This window comes from Aquarana catesbeiana, linkage group LG02 (assembly GCF_042186555.1).
Source record: "Aquarana catesbeiana isolate 2022-GZ linkage group LG02, ASM4218655v1, whole genome shotgun sequence".
In the NCBI taxonomy this organism is placed as follows: domain Eukaryota; kingdom Metazoa; phylum Chordata; class Amphibia; order Anura; family Ranidae; genus Aquarana; species Aquarana catesbeiana.
Window position 1 is genome coordinate 150,529,954 of NC_133325.1, and position 17,504 is coordinate 150,547,457.

At 43.6% G+C, this 17,504-nt stretch overlaps 1 protein-coding gene across 4 annotated transcripts in view; it reads right to left on the minus strand.

The window, feature by feature from the left end:
* Positions 1-17,504, minus strand: part of ZNF385A (zinc finger protein 385A) — a 316,674-nt gene that overhangs the window by 85,128 nt on the left and 214,042 nt on the right. For all 4 annotated transcript variants that reach the window (XM_073613634.1, XM_073613633.1, XM_073613632.1 and 1 more), the window contains one exon: positions 17,236-17,346. In XM_073613634.1, the coding sequence (XP_073469735.1) occupies positions 17,236-17,346 (111 nt within the window). The remainder of the gene's footprint in view (positions 1-17,235; positions 17,347-17,504) is intronic.

Here is a 17,504-nt window from a genome sequence, read left to right on the forward strand (position 1 = left end):
GGGTACATGGATTGGAGGGGGGGCGCTCCTTATGGACAGGCTGCCACTGTCCTGGTACAGGCTCCAGCTCTGTAGGTGCAATGTGTCTAGTGGTGAATGAAGGCTCTGGGCAGACAATACTTATCATTTAAAATATATTTTTGTATATTTTGGTCTGGATGCTCTAAACTGCCCAAAATCTCCTGATCCAGAAAGCACAGGAGGTCCAGCCAATAGATGTCACACCTGCAGACATGTTCTTTATAATGAAGGTAGAAGGTCTGTCTTTTCTGCTTATCTGAATACTGATGACAGGGCTGACTGCCAAGTGAGCCCAGTCCATATGTTGGGAGGACACAGAAGAAGTGAGAGAAGGAATACGAAACTACAGCTACGTGAACATTTGCAGCAAACATTTATTGCTAAATTTGGAAATCTAGCAGGAATAATTTCTGGATGCCTGTGAATGAATCAGATGAAGATATTTGGGAATTGATGTTCTGAAGTCAGAATGACTGGCTCAGTGGGGAATAATTCCTTATCTGTACAAAAGACACAAACTTCATAGACCAAAGCTGTGCACGCTTCTTTATTGTTAGTTAACAAGCATCCAGTCCAAGTGAGCAAGTTGCAAAACAAACAATTTGTGAGAAACAGTTCAATCCCCAGAGATTCAGTTCTTCCAATTTACTTTCTAGAATAGGAAGATACAGGAAGCAAGAGCTCAGCCCAAACTCCGTTTATGTTTCCTACTGGCAAATATGAAGCACAATGAGGATCAGGGGTAATTGAATTTTCACATTTATGTTCAGAGTGGGACCCATCCGATCCAAACCTAAAATACTTTCAAATTGCCTCTAGCTCAGTTTGCATATTGGAAAAAGTAGAATATAAAATGTAATATCTGCAAAGCTAAAGCCCAACTCCAGGCAAATAAAAATGATCCTCTGCAGGGTTAATTGCTCTAGGGGAACAATAAAAGGAAATGTACTTACCTGCTCCTCTCTACAGCTAGACAGGTCCTCGCAGCTTTTGCGCCCCCACACCCCCACGCATTAGTGTTCTAATGTTCTGACGTCATCAAGACCAGAGCAGGGTCCACAGCCCTTCTTTGGATGTGAGGTCACCACCGGTACCTTCCAGGATACATACCTTTATTCCAGAAATCAAATCCAGGAGGGCTGGAGTTTATCTCCATCACCACCGGTAGACGATTCTCTGCTGTATAGCCTGGCACTCACGTTTTAATGTGGCATGTGAAATCCGACACTAAGAGCCCTTGCACACTGGGGCGGGGGGCGGCGTCGGCGGTAAAACGCCGCTATTATTAGCGGCGTTTTACCGTCGGTATGCGGCCGCTAGCGGGGGCGGTTTTACCCCCCGCTAGCGGCCGAGAAAGGGTTAAATACCACCGCAAAGCGCCTCTGCAGAGGCGCTTTGCCGGCGGTATAGCCACGCCGTCCCATTGATTTCAATGGGCAGGAGCGGTAAGGGAGCGGTATACACACCGCTCCTTCACCGCTCCGAAGATGCTGCTGGCAGGACTTTTTTTACTGTCCTGCCAGCACATCGCTCCAGTGTGCAAGCCCTCGGGGCTTGCACACTGGAATGAAAGCAGCGGCACTTTCGGGGCGGTTTGCAGGCGCTATTATTAGCGCAATAGCGCCTGCAAACCGCCCCAGTGTGCAAGGGCTCTTAAGGTATGATGCTCATCTATGGAGTGTTACATTGTGAGCAGAGGCTGATGCCCCATTGGTGTGTGTGTCAGTTCCAGCATGGAACTGGTTAAATGACTGTACCCATCATGTAACCTTGAAGAGGACCAGTTCTGAGTGTCAAGGGCGGACACGTAAGGGAGCCCTGAAGGCTAGAGAGGCTGAGTAGTGATTTGGTAACTTAGATGGGGGTGGAGGAAGAAATTTTAAAAATTACATGGAACTGAGCATATAGCTGAATCTGCATATGCAAGCATGTCGCTGACCTCACTTTTCAGGGCTGCAGTTAAGCAAAACAGCTTAGTCACCAACCAGCAATCCATTGCAACATTCCAATACACAAATTTCAGGGCTGATAAGAAAACATTTCAAAAATGACTGAAGCTGATCTAAAGGCAAGGTAAGTTGTAGGTGTACTCCATCCTTAAAGAGAACCACTAGCTCCACCATTCATTTTAACAAAAAACTTATCATAAGATTATATGTGCATTCAAGTTATTTTATGCATGTTATTTACCTGTAAAAGCCTCCTTTGTGTAAACATACAAAAGCCCTGAGACTGCTGCTGGGTGCCGCCATTTTGAATATAATGTCAGCAGTCCGCAGAAGAAAGGGGCAGAAATTCTGGGTTAGCACAGATGGGTTTAGTTCATTTTGTGTGGATTAGCTTTAAAGGACCCCACCAAGTTATACATGGTGAAACAGTGACCTGATCTTTGTGTTTGGCTAGTGTTGAGTCCCTGTATATGAGTCTATACACTCCTATTTTATTAACTTGGTTTTAGTACAGATGGTAACTGGACCCTCCAAAACAGGAGATGACTATGGCATGCAAGGTGAAAAGGTGAAAGGGGACTATAGAACATAGTGTTATGCTGCGTACACATGGCCGGACTTTCCGGCAGAAAAGGTCCGATGGAATCATTTCAATTTCAATTTTTTTTCCGATTTTTAGGAGCATTTTTATGTAATTTTTTTTTTTAGGGTGGACCTCCGATTTAATAATTCCTTTCTGGGTCCTGGAGCTTAGCAGAGCTTGGGGTGAGTATAAAGCCCTAGGCCACTTTTTGGGGTTAGTGAAAAAGAAAAAGCTGCGCTATCAAGTGAACCAAACTAAAACTAAAACCAACTACAGCTGCTGGCACACAACAAACCAAGTCACAAATAATATCAAAGAAGAAAAGTGCAGCGCTAGTCTATATGTGAAAATAAACAAATAAACAAATATGTGACTCTATATGGCAAAAGTCAAGTGATAAAGGCACAAAAAACAATGACATAGCAGGAATGTGCAAGTTAGTGTCTCAGGAAAGAATGTCAATCCCAAAAGTCTATAAATAATTAAACCAGAAGATCCTCTCCCAAGCAGGGGAGTGACAGTGTCTTGGAGGGGCTGTGGACACCAAGGAGGCGACCACAAGTTGCAATGACACTCCAATCTTCAAGAAAAAAGGTGGGTACTCTTACCGGATCAGTAGGACGCATCTACCATATAGCAGTGCGTCAGTAAGGCAAAAAGGGGATGGTCATCCAGGATATCCAACCAGGTAGTGTTTTCCGGGTCCCGACCACCAATGGAGGGGTGGTGTCCTAGGCAGGCTGTGGATCTCCAATGCACCCTGTCAGTGGGCCCTGAGGATAGGGTTTATGACCACTGACCTAAAAGACCAAGGCAAACTACAGATAGAACCATTTGCTTGTGATCGCTCAATTCCGGTATCGGAGATCGGGTGCATTGGAGATCCACAGCCTGCCTAGGACACCACCCCTCCATTGGTGGTCGGGACCCGGAAGACACTACCTGGTTGGATATCCTGGATGACCATCCCCTTTTTGCCTTACTGACGCACTGCTATATGGTAGATGCGTCCTACTGATCTGGTAAGAGTACCCACCTTTTTTCTTGAAGATTGGAGTGTCATTGCAACTTGTGGTCGCCTCCTTACAAGTGTCCACAGCCCCTCCAAGACACTGTCACTCCCCTGCCTGGGAGAGGATCTTCCGGTTTAATTATTTATAGACTTTTGGGATTGTCATTCTTTCCTGAGACACTAACTTGCACATTCCTGCTATGTCATTGTTTTTTGTGCCTTTATCACTTGACTTTTGCCATATAGAGTCACATATTTGTTTATTTGTTTATTTTCACATATAGACTAGCGCTGCACTTTTCTACTTTGATACTAGGCCACTTTTTACCTTCTAGCTAGGCCTCATTATTAGTCAGTAGGGATGAGCCTAACACCCCCCGGTTCGATTCGCACCAGAACATACCGAGCAGGCAAAAAATTTGGCAAAACACCCGAACACCATTAAAGTATATGGGACACAATCATGAATAATCCAAAGTGCTAATTTAAGAGGCTTATATGCAAGTTATTGTCATGAAAAGTGTTTGGGGACCCGGGTCCTGCCCTACAGGACATGTATCAATGCAAAAAAATTTAAAAACGTCAATTTTTTCAGTAGCAGTGATTTTTTTAATGCATGAAGTGAAACAATAAAAAATGAAATATTCCTTTAAATATCGTGCCTGGGGAGTGTCCAAAGTATGCCTGTAAAGTGGCGCATTTTTCCCGTGTTTAGAACAGTACCACAGCAAAATGACATTTCTAAAGGAAAAATTGTCATTTAAAGCTGATCGCGGCTGTAATGAATTGTCGGGTCTCAGCAATATGGATAAAACTCATTGAAAAAAAAGAGCATGGGGTCCCCCCCCCCAGTCCATTACCAGGCCCTTTGGGTCTGATATGAATATTAAGGGGGACCCTGAACCAAAATGTAAAAAATAAAATTGCGTGGGGGCCCCCTAAAATCCATACCAGGCACTTCGGGTCTGATATGGAAAGAGGAACCCTGTGCCAAATTTAACAAAAAAAATGTCGTAGGGGTCCCCCCAAAATCCATACCAGACCTTTATCCGAGCACTCAACCTGGCAGATCGCAGGAAAAAGAGGGGGGGACGAGAGAGCACCCCCCCTCCTGAACCGTATCAGGCCACATGCCCTCAACATGGGGAGGGTGCTTTGGGGTAGCCCCCCAAAGCACCTTGTCCCCATGTTGATGAGGACAAGGGCCTCATCCCCACAACCCTTGCCCGGGGGTTGTGGAGGTCTGCGGGCAGGGGGCTTATCGGAATCTGGCAGCCCCCTTTTAACAAGGGGACCCCCAGATCCCAGCCTCCTCCCCTGTGTGAAGGGTGGGTACAAATATACCCCTATCATTTCACAAAAAAAGTATCAAAATGTTAAAAATGACAAGGCACAGCTTGAGGACAAAAAAAGTATGTAACCGAGTGGCCCCGCCCCCCTTTGATGCCACAGGGAGGCCGTGGGAAAGTCCCCATGGTGTCAGAGGGGGCGGGGTCACCCGGGAACGTCACCGGGTGGTCCCGCCCTCAGTTATATAAGAACTGTCAAAGGCGCTGAAGTGTCACACGGTGGGTTCCTCCCATTGAGGCAAATTTTTTTTTTCTTTTTCGGTCCATCGCGGGGAGATAAAAGAAGATGAATGGACATCGTGGGACATTTTTTTTTTTAAATAAAGGGCTTGTCCCCAAGCTGTGTCTTGTCATTTTTAACATTTTTACACTTTTTTGTGAAATGGTAGGGGTACATTTGTACCCCATTACCATTTCACACAGGGGGGAGACCGGGATCTGGGGGTCCCCTCGTTAAAGGGGGCTTCCAGATTCCAATAAGTCCCCTACCCGCAGACCCCCACAACCACCGGGCAAGGGTTGTGGGGATGAGCACCCTCCCCATGTTGAGGGCATGTGGCCTGGTACGGTTCAGGAGGGGGACGCTCTCTCGTTCCCCTCTCCTGCGGCCTGCCAGGTTGTGTGCTCGGATAAGGGTCTGGTATAGATTTTGAGGGGGACCCTTACGCCATTTTTTTTTAAATTTTGGCACAGGGTTCCCCTTAAAATCCATACCAGACCTGAAGGGTCTAGTATGGATTTTGGGGGTTGACCCCTACGCCATTTTTAAAAAAAATTTGGTGCAGGGTTCCCCTTAATTTTCATATCAGACTCAAAGGGCCTGGTATCGATTTTAGGGGGACCCCCACGCAATTTTTGTTTTTAAATTTTGGTTCGGGGTTCCCCTTAATATTCATACCAGACCCAAAGGGCCTGGTAATGGACTGGGGGGAACCTCATGCTCTTTTTTTTTCCATTAAATGACAATTTTTCCTTTAGAAATGTCATTTAGCTGTGGTACTGTTCTAAACACGGGAAAAATGCACCACTTTACAGGCATACTATAGACTTCCCCCAGGCACAATACTTAAAGGAATATTTCATTTTTATTGTTTCACACTAAGCATTAAAAAAATCACTGCTCCCGAAAAAATGGCCGTTTTTAAAAACATTTTTTTCATTGATACATGTCCCCTGTGGCAGGATCCGGGTCCCCAGACACTTTTTATGACAATAACTTGCATATAAGCCTTTAAAATTAGCACTTTTAATTTTTCATGTTAATGTCCCATAGACTTTAATGGTGTTCCGGCCGCTTTCGAACTTGCCCCGAACACCGCATATTGTTCGGTGTTCGCAGAACATCCGAACAACCAAAGTTTGGCCCGAACATAAGCTAAGAATCGTTCGCCCATCCCTATTAGTCAGACCTTTAACCACTTGCCGACTGGCTCACGCCGATATACGTCGGCAGAATGGCACGGACAGGTATATTAACGTACCTTACCTGTACGTTGCCCTTTAAGACGCTGCATCGTGGGTGCGCCACGAGCTCCGTCAGTGTGATCACGGGTAAACAATGTATGTAAACAAGCATTTCTCCATTCTTCCTAGTGACTGGACACTGATCACAGCTCCCTGTGATCGGGAGCGGTGATCAGTGTCGAGACACACGTAGCCCATCCCCCCTGCAGTTAGAACACATCCCTAGGACACACTTAGCCCCTCGAGCGCCCCCTCCTGGTTAACTCCTTCACTGCCAGTCACATTTATACAGTAATCAATGCATTTTTAATCACACTGATCGCTGTATGAATGCAAATAGTCCCAAAATAGCGCCAAAAGTGTCCGACTCTCTCATCCATAATGTCGGAGTCACAATAAAAATTGCTGAACGCCGCCATTACTAGTAAAAAAAAATATTAATAAAAATGCCATAAAACTATCCCCTATTTTGTAGACGCTATAACTTTTGCGCAAACCAGTCAATAAACGCTTACTGCATTTTTTTTACCAAAAATATGTAGAAGAATATGTATCGGCCTAAACTGAGGAAAACAAATGTTTTTTTATATATTTTTTGGGGATATTTATTATAGCAAAAAGTAAAAAATATTGCGTTTTTTTCAAAATTGTCACTCTTTTTTTGTTTATAGCGCAAAAAAAAAAACCGCAGAGGTGATCAAATACCACCAAAAAAAAGCTATATTTGTGGGGAAAAAAGGAAGTAAATTTTATTTGGGAGCCACGTCGCACGACCGCGCAATTCAGTTAAAGTGAAGCAGTGCCGAATCACAAAAAGTGCTCTGGTCTTTGGCCCGCCAAATGGTCTGGGGCTTAAGTGGTTAAACATGTATGACCTGACTGATGCTTAGGGCTCCTCTCTGTTGTGGTGAAAAGGTTGACTGCTAACAGAACACTAAAAAGGTACATGTGCATTAAACTGCATTAAACTATATTTATTTGCTGCCTTGCAAAATGAAAGTGCTGCTTGGACCGTTCCGGGGTGTCTAAGCCTTGTCTTGGATTACTGCTGTCATCAGTTGAGCCTGTTCCCCTTACAATGAGATTTCTTGTAGAGAATGTTGATGGGTTGGGAAATGCCGAATGACATGTAGAAGAGATTGACAGATCAGGATTAAATCTCAATCTATCCAGCTCTATTTCCTCATACCTACAGTAGTTAGGATCTCTCGTACTTGGGCTATGAGACCTTTGCAATGTTCCCTAGTATAACTGCAGAGAAAAGTGACAAGCAGACCTTCACAATGTATGCAGCTAAATTTATCTACTGCAAATCGATCCAAGGAATCACCTGTGCCAGTCTCCTTCCTTCATAAAATCACATACTTACTGCTGGGCATAAATATTGGTACAAACTCCTTGGGATTTTTGTCCTTGTTCGGAGTATGCAGCTGCGGATGAGAAACAAACAAAAGCTCTCTCAGGGGTCCCTCCTCCCATTTTACTTCCCCCCCTCTCTAGCTGGGTGCGGGGAGCTGAAATATCATTTGAAGCAGCCCAGCTGTTAAGACAGCTGTTCCAAAAGCAGGACAGTTAACTAGAGCTAGCAAAGGCGGATTAGATGTGAATCAGTCCGGCAGAGATACGGGTCTGCCACAATTAATTTGCATTGTACGTACAGGCTATTTCTAAGCAGGGCACACATACAATTCTTGGCAGGCACACAAGTCTAAATCACCGCTTACATGTAATTAAATCTGTTTTCAATGAAGGAAAGCACGCTAGCAAAAATTAAAATAAAAAAAATCACTGGATTAAAGAACAGCTCCGCTGAGCACTATCTGTGCTCCTCCACAGAATGTCAAATACAAGGTTTGAAAAAAGGAATAAAACGAATTTTCTGTGGTGCACCTGGAACTTTCTCTGCTTTGATCCTTCATTAGATATGAGATTTAGGAAACGGAGGAAGAACATAGTTTCTGAGGGTGTAAGGAACTGGATTTGTACAACGTGTTCTCCCATTGAGGTGAAAGCAGGTTAAAGTACCAATGGTTATAGTTATCAGCTCAGTTTACATTCTACAGAACAGTGCAAGCAGGCATGTCTCTTCTGCAGTAAATAGCCTGCCTGCTCATGAGCGTTGACTTTAGTTCCACTTTAAGGCAAAATTCTCTTGTTTACTGGTTCAAGAACAGTTCAGACCTAGTAAAGATGGATTGGCATTGCATGGGGGCAAATATTAAAATTTCTTCCTCTGTGTCAGGTAGAATGATGGTTTTAGAAGGTTACCCAATTTAAAGAAGAATTCCAGGTATGGCTTTATTATATGTGTGGTTATATTGATGCAGCTTGGACCAATGTAACTATGCATATACCATACCTGGCCAATCCCCCGAACGATGGAAACCACTGATGTAGACACCACTACTTCAGTGATCTCCACTTGCTTCTGGATCCTGTGCCAAGCGGATGCCCTGCTGCACTCTGAACACAGGAGGTTGGCTGCTCAGCACAGGTGCCATTCACAGATTATGTTGAAATTCCTGAATGAATGCAAATCGTTCTCTGATTGGACAAGGTGCAGAGTATGATGTCACTTCTCTGCCTCTCCACATCATCCAATCAGAGAACTCTTTACTCTTTATAGTCATTCAGAAAATACAAAGAATTCTCTTAATGGTGTCCGTGTTGAGTGGTCAACCTCTTGTGTTCCCAGTGCAACAGGGAAAACACTCAGTATAGAACCTGGAAGCAAGTAAAGATCACTGAATTAGTGGTGTCTGCTTCAACGAATTCCAGGGACATTGGACAGGTAGGGTATATATATATATAGATATATATATAGCTATATATATATATATATATAGATATATAGATATATAGATATATCTATATATCTATAGATATATAGATATATATCTATATATCTATAGATATATAGATCTATAGATATATAGATATATATCTATATCTATATATCTATAGATCTATATATCTATAGATCTATAGATATATAGATATAGATATATATATCTATATCTATACTATATATAGATATATATCTATATCTATAGATCTATATCTATAGATATAGATATATATCTATATATATATATATATATTATATTGTCAAAAGTATTGGGACACCTGCCTTTACACGCACGTGAACTTTAATGGTATCCCAGTCTTAGTCCGTAGGGTTCAATATTGCGTTGGCCCACCCTTTACACCTATAACAGCTTCAACTCTTCTGGAAAGGCTGTCCACAAGGTTTAGGAGTGTGTTTATGGGAATGTTTGACCATTCTTCCAGAAGCACATTTATGAGGTCAGGCACAGATGTTGGACGAAAAGGCCTGGCTCGCAGTCTCCGCTTTAATTTATACCAAAGGTGTTCTATCGGGTTGAGGTTAGGACTCTGTGCAGGCCAGTCAAGTTCCTCCACCCCAAATTTGCTCATCCATGTCTTTATGGACCTTGCTTGTGCACTGGTCCAAATCATTTGGTGGAGGGGTGATTATGGTGTAGGGTTGTTTTTCAGGGGTTGGGTTTGGCCCCTTAGTTCCAGTGAAGGGAACTCTTAAGGCGCCAGCATACCAAGACATTTTGGACAATTTCATGCTCCCAACTTTGTGGGAACAGTTTGGGGATGGCCCCTTCCTGTTCCAACATGACTGCGCTCCAGTGCACAAAGCAAGGTCCATAAGGACATAGATAAGCAAGTTTGGGGTGGAGGATGCTTCTGGAAAATGGTCAAACTTTCCCATAGACACGCTCCTAAACCTTGTGGACAGCCTTCCTAGAAGAGTTGAAGCAGTTATAGCTGCAAAGGGTGGGCCAACTCAATAGTGAACTCTACAGACTAAGATTGGGATGCCTTTAAAGTTCATGTGCGTGTAAAGTCAGGCAAGCTGGACCAATGTAATCAAGTATGTATATTAAAGCTATACTTGGAATTCTTTTTCAAATTGGGGCTCCTCCTAAAAAAATCATTCTGCCTGACACAGAAGAAAAAAATTTAAACACTTGTCCCCATGCAATGCCAATCCATCTTCATTAGGTCATAACTGTTCCTCAACCAGTAAACAAGATATTATTGCCTTAAAGTGGAACTAAACTCAAAGCTCATGAGCAGGCAGGCTATTTACCGTAGAAGAGACATGCTATGTCTTTTGAGCAATAAAATAAAGTTACCTGCCTGCTTGCACTGTTCTGTAGAATGTAAACTGAGCTGCTTGACTGCGCAAGCTCAGTCAGTTTACATGGTGCTGGTGTGCTGGGATGACCGAACTCCTGTGTGTGTGGGAGTTACATCATCCTGTGCTTGACAATGAGGGCAGATAAACACATATGGGACCTCATGGGCATTGGACCACTGGATAGGAGGTAAGTATTTTGGACTTTAGTTCTGCTTTAAAGCATCATAATAATAAAAAATATTGTATTCTGGTGTCTATATGGGGTTAATACTTGCAATAATAGCATTCAGTATATGATTTCTTTTCTATTTCACATCTCTTTTTTCATATTTTTTACTCCACCTGTACATACAGACCAAACTGTCCAGCAAAAGTGGCAGTCAAAGTGGAACCAAACCTATTGATTTACCTGTTTCCCAGAACAGATACATTCAAGGCATGCCATCAATGATAACTATTATTGCTCTTTGTGCTGCCAAATAAACTGTCAAGCTATCAAATAGCTGGGGTCTTAAAGGGGTTGTTAAGGCAGTGCACACAGCCACTGCCAGCCCCTCTGCTAGGATTACATGATGTTTATACTATATGTCATTTTGTAAAATCCTCCTTTAAATACTGTTTTTCTTATCCCCGATCAGCGGTCATGTGACTGCCTGGCGCTGTCTTTCTCCGCTGTATGTATTACAGAGGGAGGTGCTGAGCTCTCTCTCTGACATCTGCCGGGGGTCACGTGACCTCCCTCTGTAATACATACAGCAGAGAAAGACAGTGACGGGCGGTCACATGACCGCTGATCAGGGATAAAAAAAAAAACTAACTGTATTTATAAGAAGAATTTTAGCAAATGGCATATAGTATATACATCATGTAATCCTAGCAGAGGGGCTGGCAGTGATTGGGAGAAGTAATGTGCAAGCTGCTCAGAACGGTGATAGAAGGGGAGGCGTGGCTCACACACAGAGCTGACAGGCAGAGAAGGGAGGGGGGAGGAGGACACAAGAGCAGAGAGGAGAGCTGCAGATAGCAGGCTGCAGATGACGGAGGCACGTAAACTGATCACAATGTCAGGGCTCAGCAGCCATGATAAACTGTGGTCAGTTTACATAGGGGAGGGTAGAAACTGGCAGGATCAACCAGGTATTACAAGTGTTACAGGGGGCCAAATCACACAGCACAAATACTGTGCTGTATACCATTTTAAAGAAACTTTAAAAGAAACGGGATCAATATTTTTTTGTTTGGGTTAACAAACGCTTTAACTGATCACATGTGCAGCATCGACGATGTTCGATCGCTTGGTTCTCAGTACAGAGGCGTGGGGGGACAGATGCAGCATCCACCTAGATAAGTATGATTCTAAAAAAAAAAAAAAATAAACCCATACTTCTTTTTTAACCATTTGCCCACTAAGCACTTATACCCCCTTCCTAACCAGGCTAATTTTTAGCTTTCAGCACTCTACTATTTTAAATGACAATTACTCAGTCATGCGACACTGTACCCATATGACATTTTTGTCCTTTTTTTCACACAAATAGAGCTTTCTTTTGGTGGTATTTAATAACCACTGGGTTGTTTGGGCATGGATGAGGGACAGATGGGCATGAATGAGGCACAGATGAGGCACAGATAGGCATGAATGAGGCACGGATGAGGTACAGATGGACATGGATGAGGCATGGATGGGCATGGATGAGGCACAGATGGGCATGAATGAGGCACAGATGAGGCATGGATGAGGCACAGATAGGCACGAATGAAGCACAGATGAGGCACTGATGGGCATGAATGAGGCACAGATGAGGTATGGATGAGGCCCAGATGGGCATAATTGAGGCACATATGGGCATGAATGAGGCACAGATGGGCATGGATAAGACACAGATGGGCATGGATGAGGCACAGATGAGGCATGGATGAAGCACAGATGGGGATGGGGGGGCACAGACGGGCATGAATGAGGCATGGATGAAGCACAGATAGGCATGAATGAGGCACATATGGGCATAAATGAGGCACAGAGGGGCATGAATGTGGCACAGATGAGGCATGGATGAAGCACAGATGGGCATGGATGAGGCACAGACGGGCATGAATGAGGCATGGATGAAGCACAGATAGGCATGAAAGAGGTGCGGATGAGGCACTGTTGGGCATGAATGAGGCACACATGAGGTATGGATGAGGCACAGATGGGCATAACTGAGGCACATATGGGCGTGAATGAGGCACAGATGGGCATGGATAAGGCACAGATAGGCATGGATGTGGCACAGATGAGGCATGGATGAGGCATGGGTGAGTACTACTGCAGTCTCCCTCCGCTCCTCGCACGCTGTACTGATCGGTGTGTACAGCGGGCGAGGAGAGGAGAGAGCTGAACGGGACAACCACCGGTTTGTTGACAAGTGATCGTTCTGTCATTGGACGGAGTGATCACATGGTAAAGGGCCGCTATCATTGCCCCCTCTACCCTGATCTGTGATGCGGTCCAGAGGATGCAACGGTCACAGACATTCCTGGATGCGCGGGAATAAGCCGTCCGCGCTGTAGCCATCATTCGACTATGACTCAATCAGCAAGTGGTTAAAGTGCACCTATGCTCACACTATGGTCATTCAATTATTTACATATTCTTAACCAGCAGTAAAAGAGCTCCCTGACCTTTCTAGCTGCTTGTAATGTGAGGTAATTAATTCTCGAATATCCTCAAAGATCCTCCAAAAGCTTTGAAACATCCACTTTGTGTTTATTTTGGAAAGCCAGCAGCCTGCCAAGATTCTGCTGCAACAGAAAGTAAGAGCAATAAAAAGATTTCTGTGGCTCTATTGTTAAAGGGGTATTAAACCCAAAAACAAAAATGTAATATATTGCAGCTTACCAATTCTTGGATGTTGTGGCTGCATTCATTTTCTTTCTTTTTTTTTTATTATTATTATTTTCACCAAGTTTGTTTTTTTTTTTACTTCCTTTACCGAACCATGCAGTCCAGCAAAAGCGGCTGTTGAGACATGGGGTGTCAATTCACTAAGACCCCTTTCACACTGGAGGCATTTTTCAGGCACTTTAGCACTAAAACTAGCACCTGTAAAGCACCTAAAATATGCCTCATCTGCAATCCCAGTGTGAAAGCCCGAGTGTTTTCACACTGGGGCGCTGCGCTAGCAGGATGTAAAAAAAAGGCCGTCAAGCGGCTTCTTTGACGTGCTTTAGGAGCGGTGTATACACCGCTCCTAAAGTGCCCCTGCCCATTGAAGTCAATGGGTATCGCTGCCGAAGCATCTGAAAAGCGCCTCAGCAGTGGCACTTTGAGGGGGCTTTTAACCCTTTATTTGGCCACTAGCGGGAGGTCAAAAGTGCCCTGCTAGCGCCCGAAATGCACCGCTAAAACTAGCGTCACTTTACCGCCAACACCTGGGCGATGGCAGTGTGAAAGGGCTCTAAAGGATTCTGCATGTGATATGAAGGTCACGTGACTAATTTTTCAGGAATATTGCATATAAATAATAAAAGGGTCAGTTCATCAAAGATGAATAAAATATTGAATGAGAGGTAAATACCGGGGGAAAAAAATAAGAATTAGACAACTCATTATAGTCAATATACTAAAGAACACACACATTCATTATTTACCACCTGGCAGTAGGCAGCCAGTATTTTAGCAAAGTACAAAATAGCAATGTGGAGAACTCTTTATACAATGTATCAGTGTGGAAAGGTTCTGCCCTAATCTCAGGAATCGAAATATATTGTAATATGTCACCAGAGGGGGATTGTTCTGTGAATTTTGCATGCTAGAATATTTTTAGTTTAATATTTGTGTATGCATTTATTTACAGAACTATCTTCCTCTGGTGCAGTGTTAGCATGAAAAAAAAAAATTGTCAAAAATTACGCTAAACTTAAGTTATAAATATCGCAAAACATAAATATTTAACTCATTCTGTAAATAACGCATGTTTTTTAGTAAATTGACCCCAAAGCATTTTACGCTGGACTTGAATGATCAGCTATTATTCATTTATGTAAATCCTTTATCCCAAATGGAAAAAAAAAAAAACTGTTCCTGTAACTGCTTAAAAAAGTGTTAGCTGGAGTTTTGTTCAACTAAACCTAGTGCGTCTAACACTACCCTGTCAGATTGGCAATGTGGCTGTACAAGGTTGTCTCTGTTGCTTCTCCATCCAGGGTGGAGCCACCCTAAGACAGGACCAGCCAGATCACCAGGTGACAATAAAGGGAAAACCTAATAAAAGAAAACAAATTTAGCCACCACATTTTGTCCCGGTTCACCTAAATCACTCACTGGTTCACACTGACATCTGTGAACTGCTGGGGGTGTCAATATAAAGTTAATGACACCCCCAGATCGGTTCGCAGATCGCAGTGCGAACTGTCAAAGGGTGCAGGAATCGGATTGCATAGGTGTGAACACCCATGCGATCCGATTCCAGTGCGGACCAAATAACGAGTCCTGCACCATTTTGGTGCGAATGCGATGCGTTTTGTATGGCTGAATTTGCATCGCACAGACTTTGCATGTGATCTGCACAGCAGTGCGGTGCAAATCACATGCAATATCTGTGATCGCACAAGTGTGAACCCAGCCTTAAGCTGCAATATAGTAAATTGTTGTTTTTGGGTTTTAAACCACTTTAAATTTGAAGACAAATTTCTTCACAATGCCTCTAGCTACAGAGGTAAGTAAGGGCTTGTCTAAAGCACTTTTCCCGTTTGTTCAGAATTTGTAAATAATTTAGTGTGCATAGTCTGGACACAGGTTCACTTTAAACAAGAACTAAAGCAAGGCTTTTATTGCAAAAGTGACTCGGGGGGGGGGGTATTTACTAAAACTGGTTGGCTCTGCATAGTAACCAATCAGCTTCCACGTTTTATTGTCAAAGCTTAATTGAACAAGCTGAAGTTAGAAGCTGGCTTGGTTACTATGCACAGCTGCACCAGATTCTGAGTGACCAGTTTTAGTATATCTCCCCCTGTATGTCTTTCCTATAATAAAAGCTCCACTTCTGCCCACAAACATATGCAACTTAGTGTATATTCTCAGTATGTTTTGGTGCTGGGACGAATCACCTCTTGTGTGCATGCATGGTAGTTAGGCCATCCTGGGCAGGTCAATCAAGATGGATGAAGATGCCTAATCCCAAACAAGACCGGGTGCAGATGTAGGTGCTGTCAAGGGCGATCGCATCACTGGAGGGGAGGAAGGTACAGTGAACTTAAAGTGGTAGTAAACTCTTGAAAATGAAAAAAAATGTTTCCTCCTGCACAGCAATGTACAACATGTACCGCATACTAGCACATTATGAAATACTTACTTGAAACTAAGCCCTCCAGTGGCTTGCTGTAAGTGCCGCAGAGGCTTCCATCTTCACCCGGTCTTCCTTCCGGGTTTGCAGGCTATGGCCACTTGAATGGCCGAGCCAAGATGATGTCACTCTCGCGCATGCACGCTGGAGTCTTGGCACCGGCACACAGCTCTGAAGGAATGGCACGGGTATGCCGTTCCTTCAGAGCGCATGCGCTGGTGATGTCTCTGCTCGCTAGTATAACTCCTAAATGGTGCACGTTTAGGAGATATTCATGTATCCCACAGGTAAGCTTTATTATTAGTTTACCTGTAGGAAAAAATAAAAAAGTGGAGTTTGACACTGCTTTAAGTTCCGATTTTTTTTCTTACATAAATTAAATTTGAAACTACCTCTAAGCCTCTAATGCCGCGTACACACAATCGGACTTTACGGCATACTTGGTCCGGCGTACTGGATTTCGTCGGACAATTCCATCGTGTGTGGGCTCCAGCGGACTTTGTTTTCTCAAAAGTTTGGACTTAGATTTGAAACATGTTTCAAATCTGTCCGACGAACTGGAGTCCGGTCGAAAAGTCCACTCGTCTGTATGCTAGTCCAATGGACAAAAACCAACGCTAGGGCAGCTATTGGCTACTGGCTATGAACGTCCTTGTTTTAGTCCGGTCGTACGTCATCACGTACGAATCCGTCGGACTTTGGTTGATTGTGTGTAGGCAAGTCCGTTCATTCGGAAAGTCCGTCGTAAAGTCCGTCGAAAAGTACGCTGGACAAAGTCTGCCGTAAAGTCCGATCGTGTGTACACGGCATAAGACTACCCTGCCCACAGGATGCCAATGTTCCTCAGAATACCCAGCAATGTCATACCACCGAAAACAAAAAAATAAAGAATCTATTACCAGTATCAACAGATAAAACTATAATATAGTGGGGACTCAGAAAAACAAAAACTGCCATATGAATGCTAGTGACAGCCTGCATTATATATGTCAGTTTTGATTGTGCCCATATACCACTGTCACTTGCCTTGCTCCCAGCATGAGCTGTCAATCAGTTTCAAAGTGAAGACAGTGACAGAGAGACACAATTCATGATGATATTGGGGGACTGAATTCTGTTAACTTGAATATTAACTATTCAGGCATTGGAAGCGAAAGCCCCTTAAGGCACAGCATCAAAAATACCATTCCCAAATCCCTATATTAAAAGAAAAGTATGGCAAGAAATAAAGAAAGCTGCACGGAAAGGCTCTGTCCAAGAACATCTGTGGAAATAGCTCCCTGGATAAATAAATTCTTAATATAATCCAGTTCTGGAGCTCAGCACTTTCTAGGAGTGAGCGGAATCACTTACCTCTGAGTTGAAGCGGATCTGACACACATTGCAGGAAATGACCGGTCGTTTCACCTTGATAAGTGGAACTCCAAAGTTAGGGTTCATCATGGGTTTGTGGATGGGGTCCATCTGTGTAGACACAGCACAAGCACTACTCAGTCACAGGCACCACTAAGTAAATTGTAGCAGTTAAAAAAAAAAAAAACACAGCTAGAGCCGCAGGCGCCGTTTTCCACACATTCATTTGTCTCCCGCTGCCAGAGAGCAAGAACATGAGTGATGCTCTT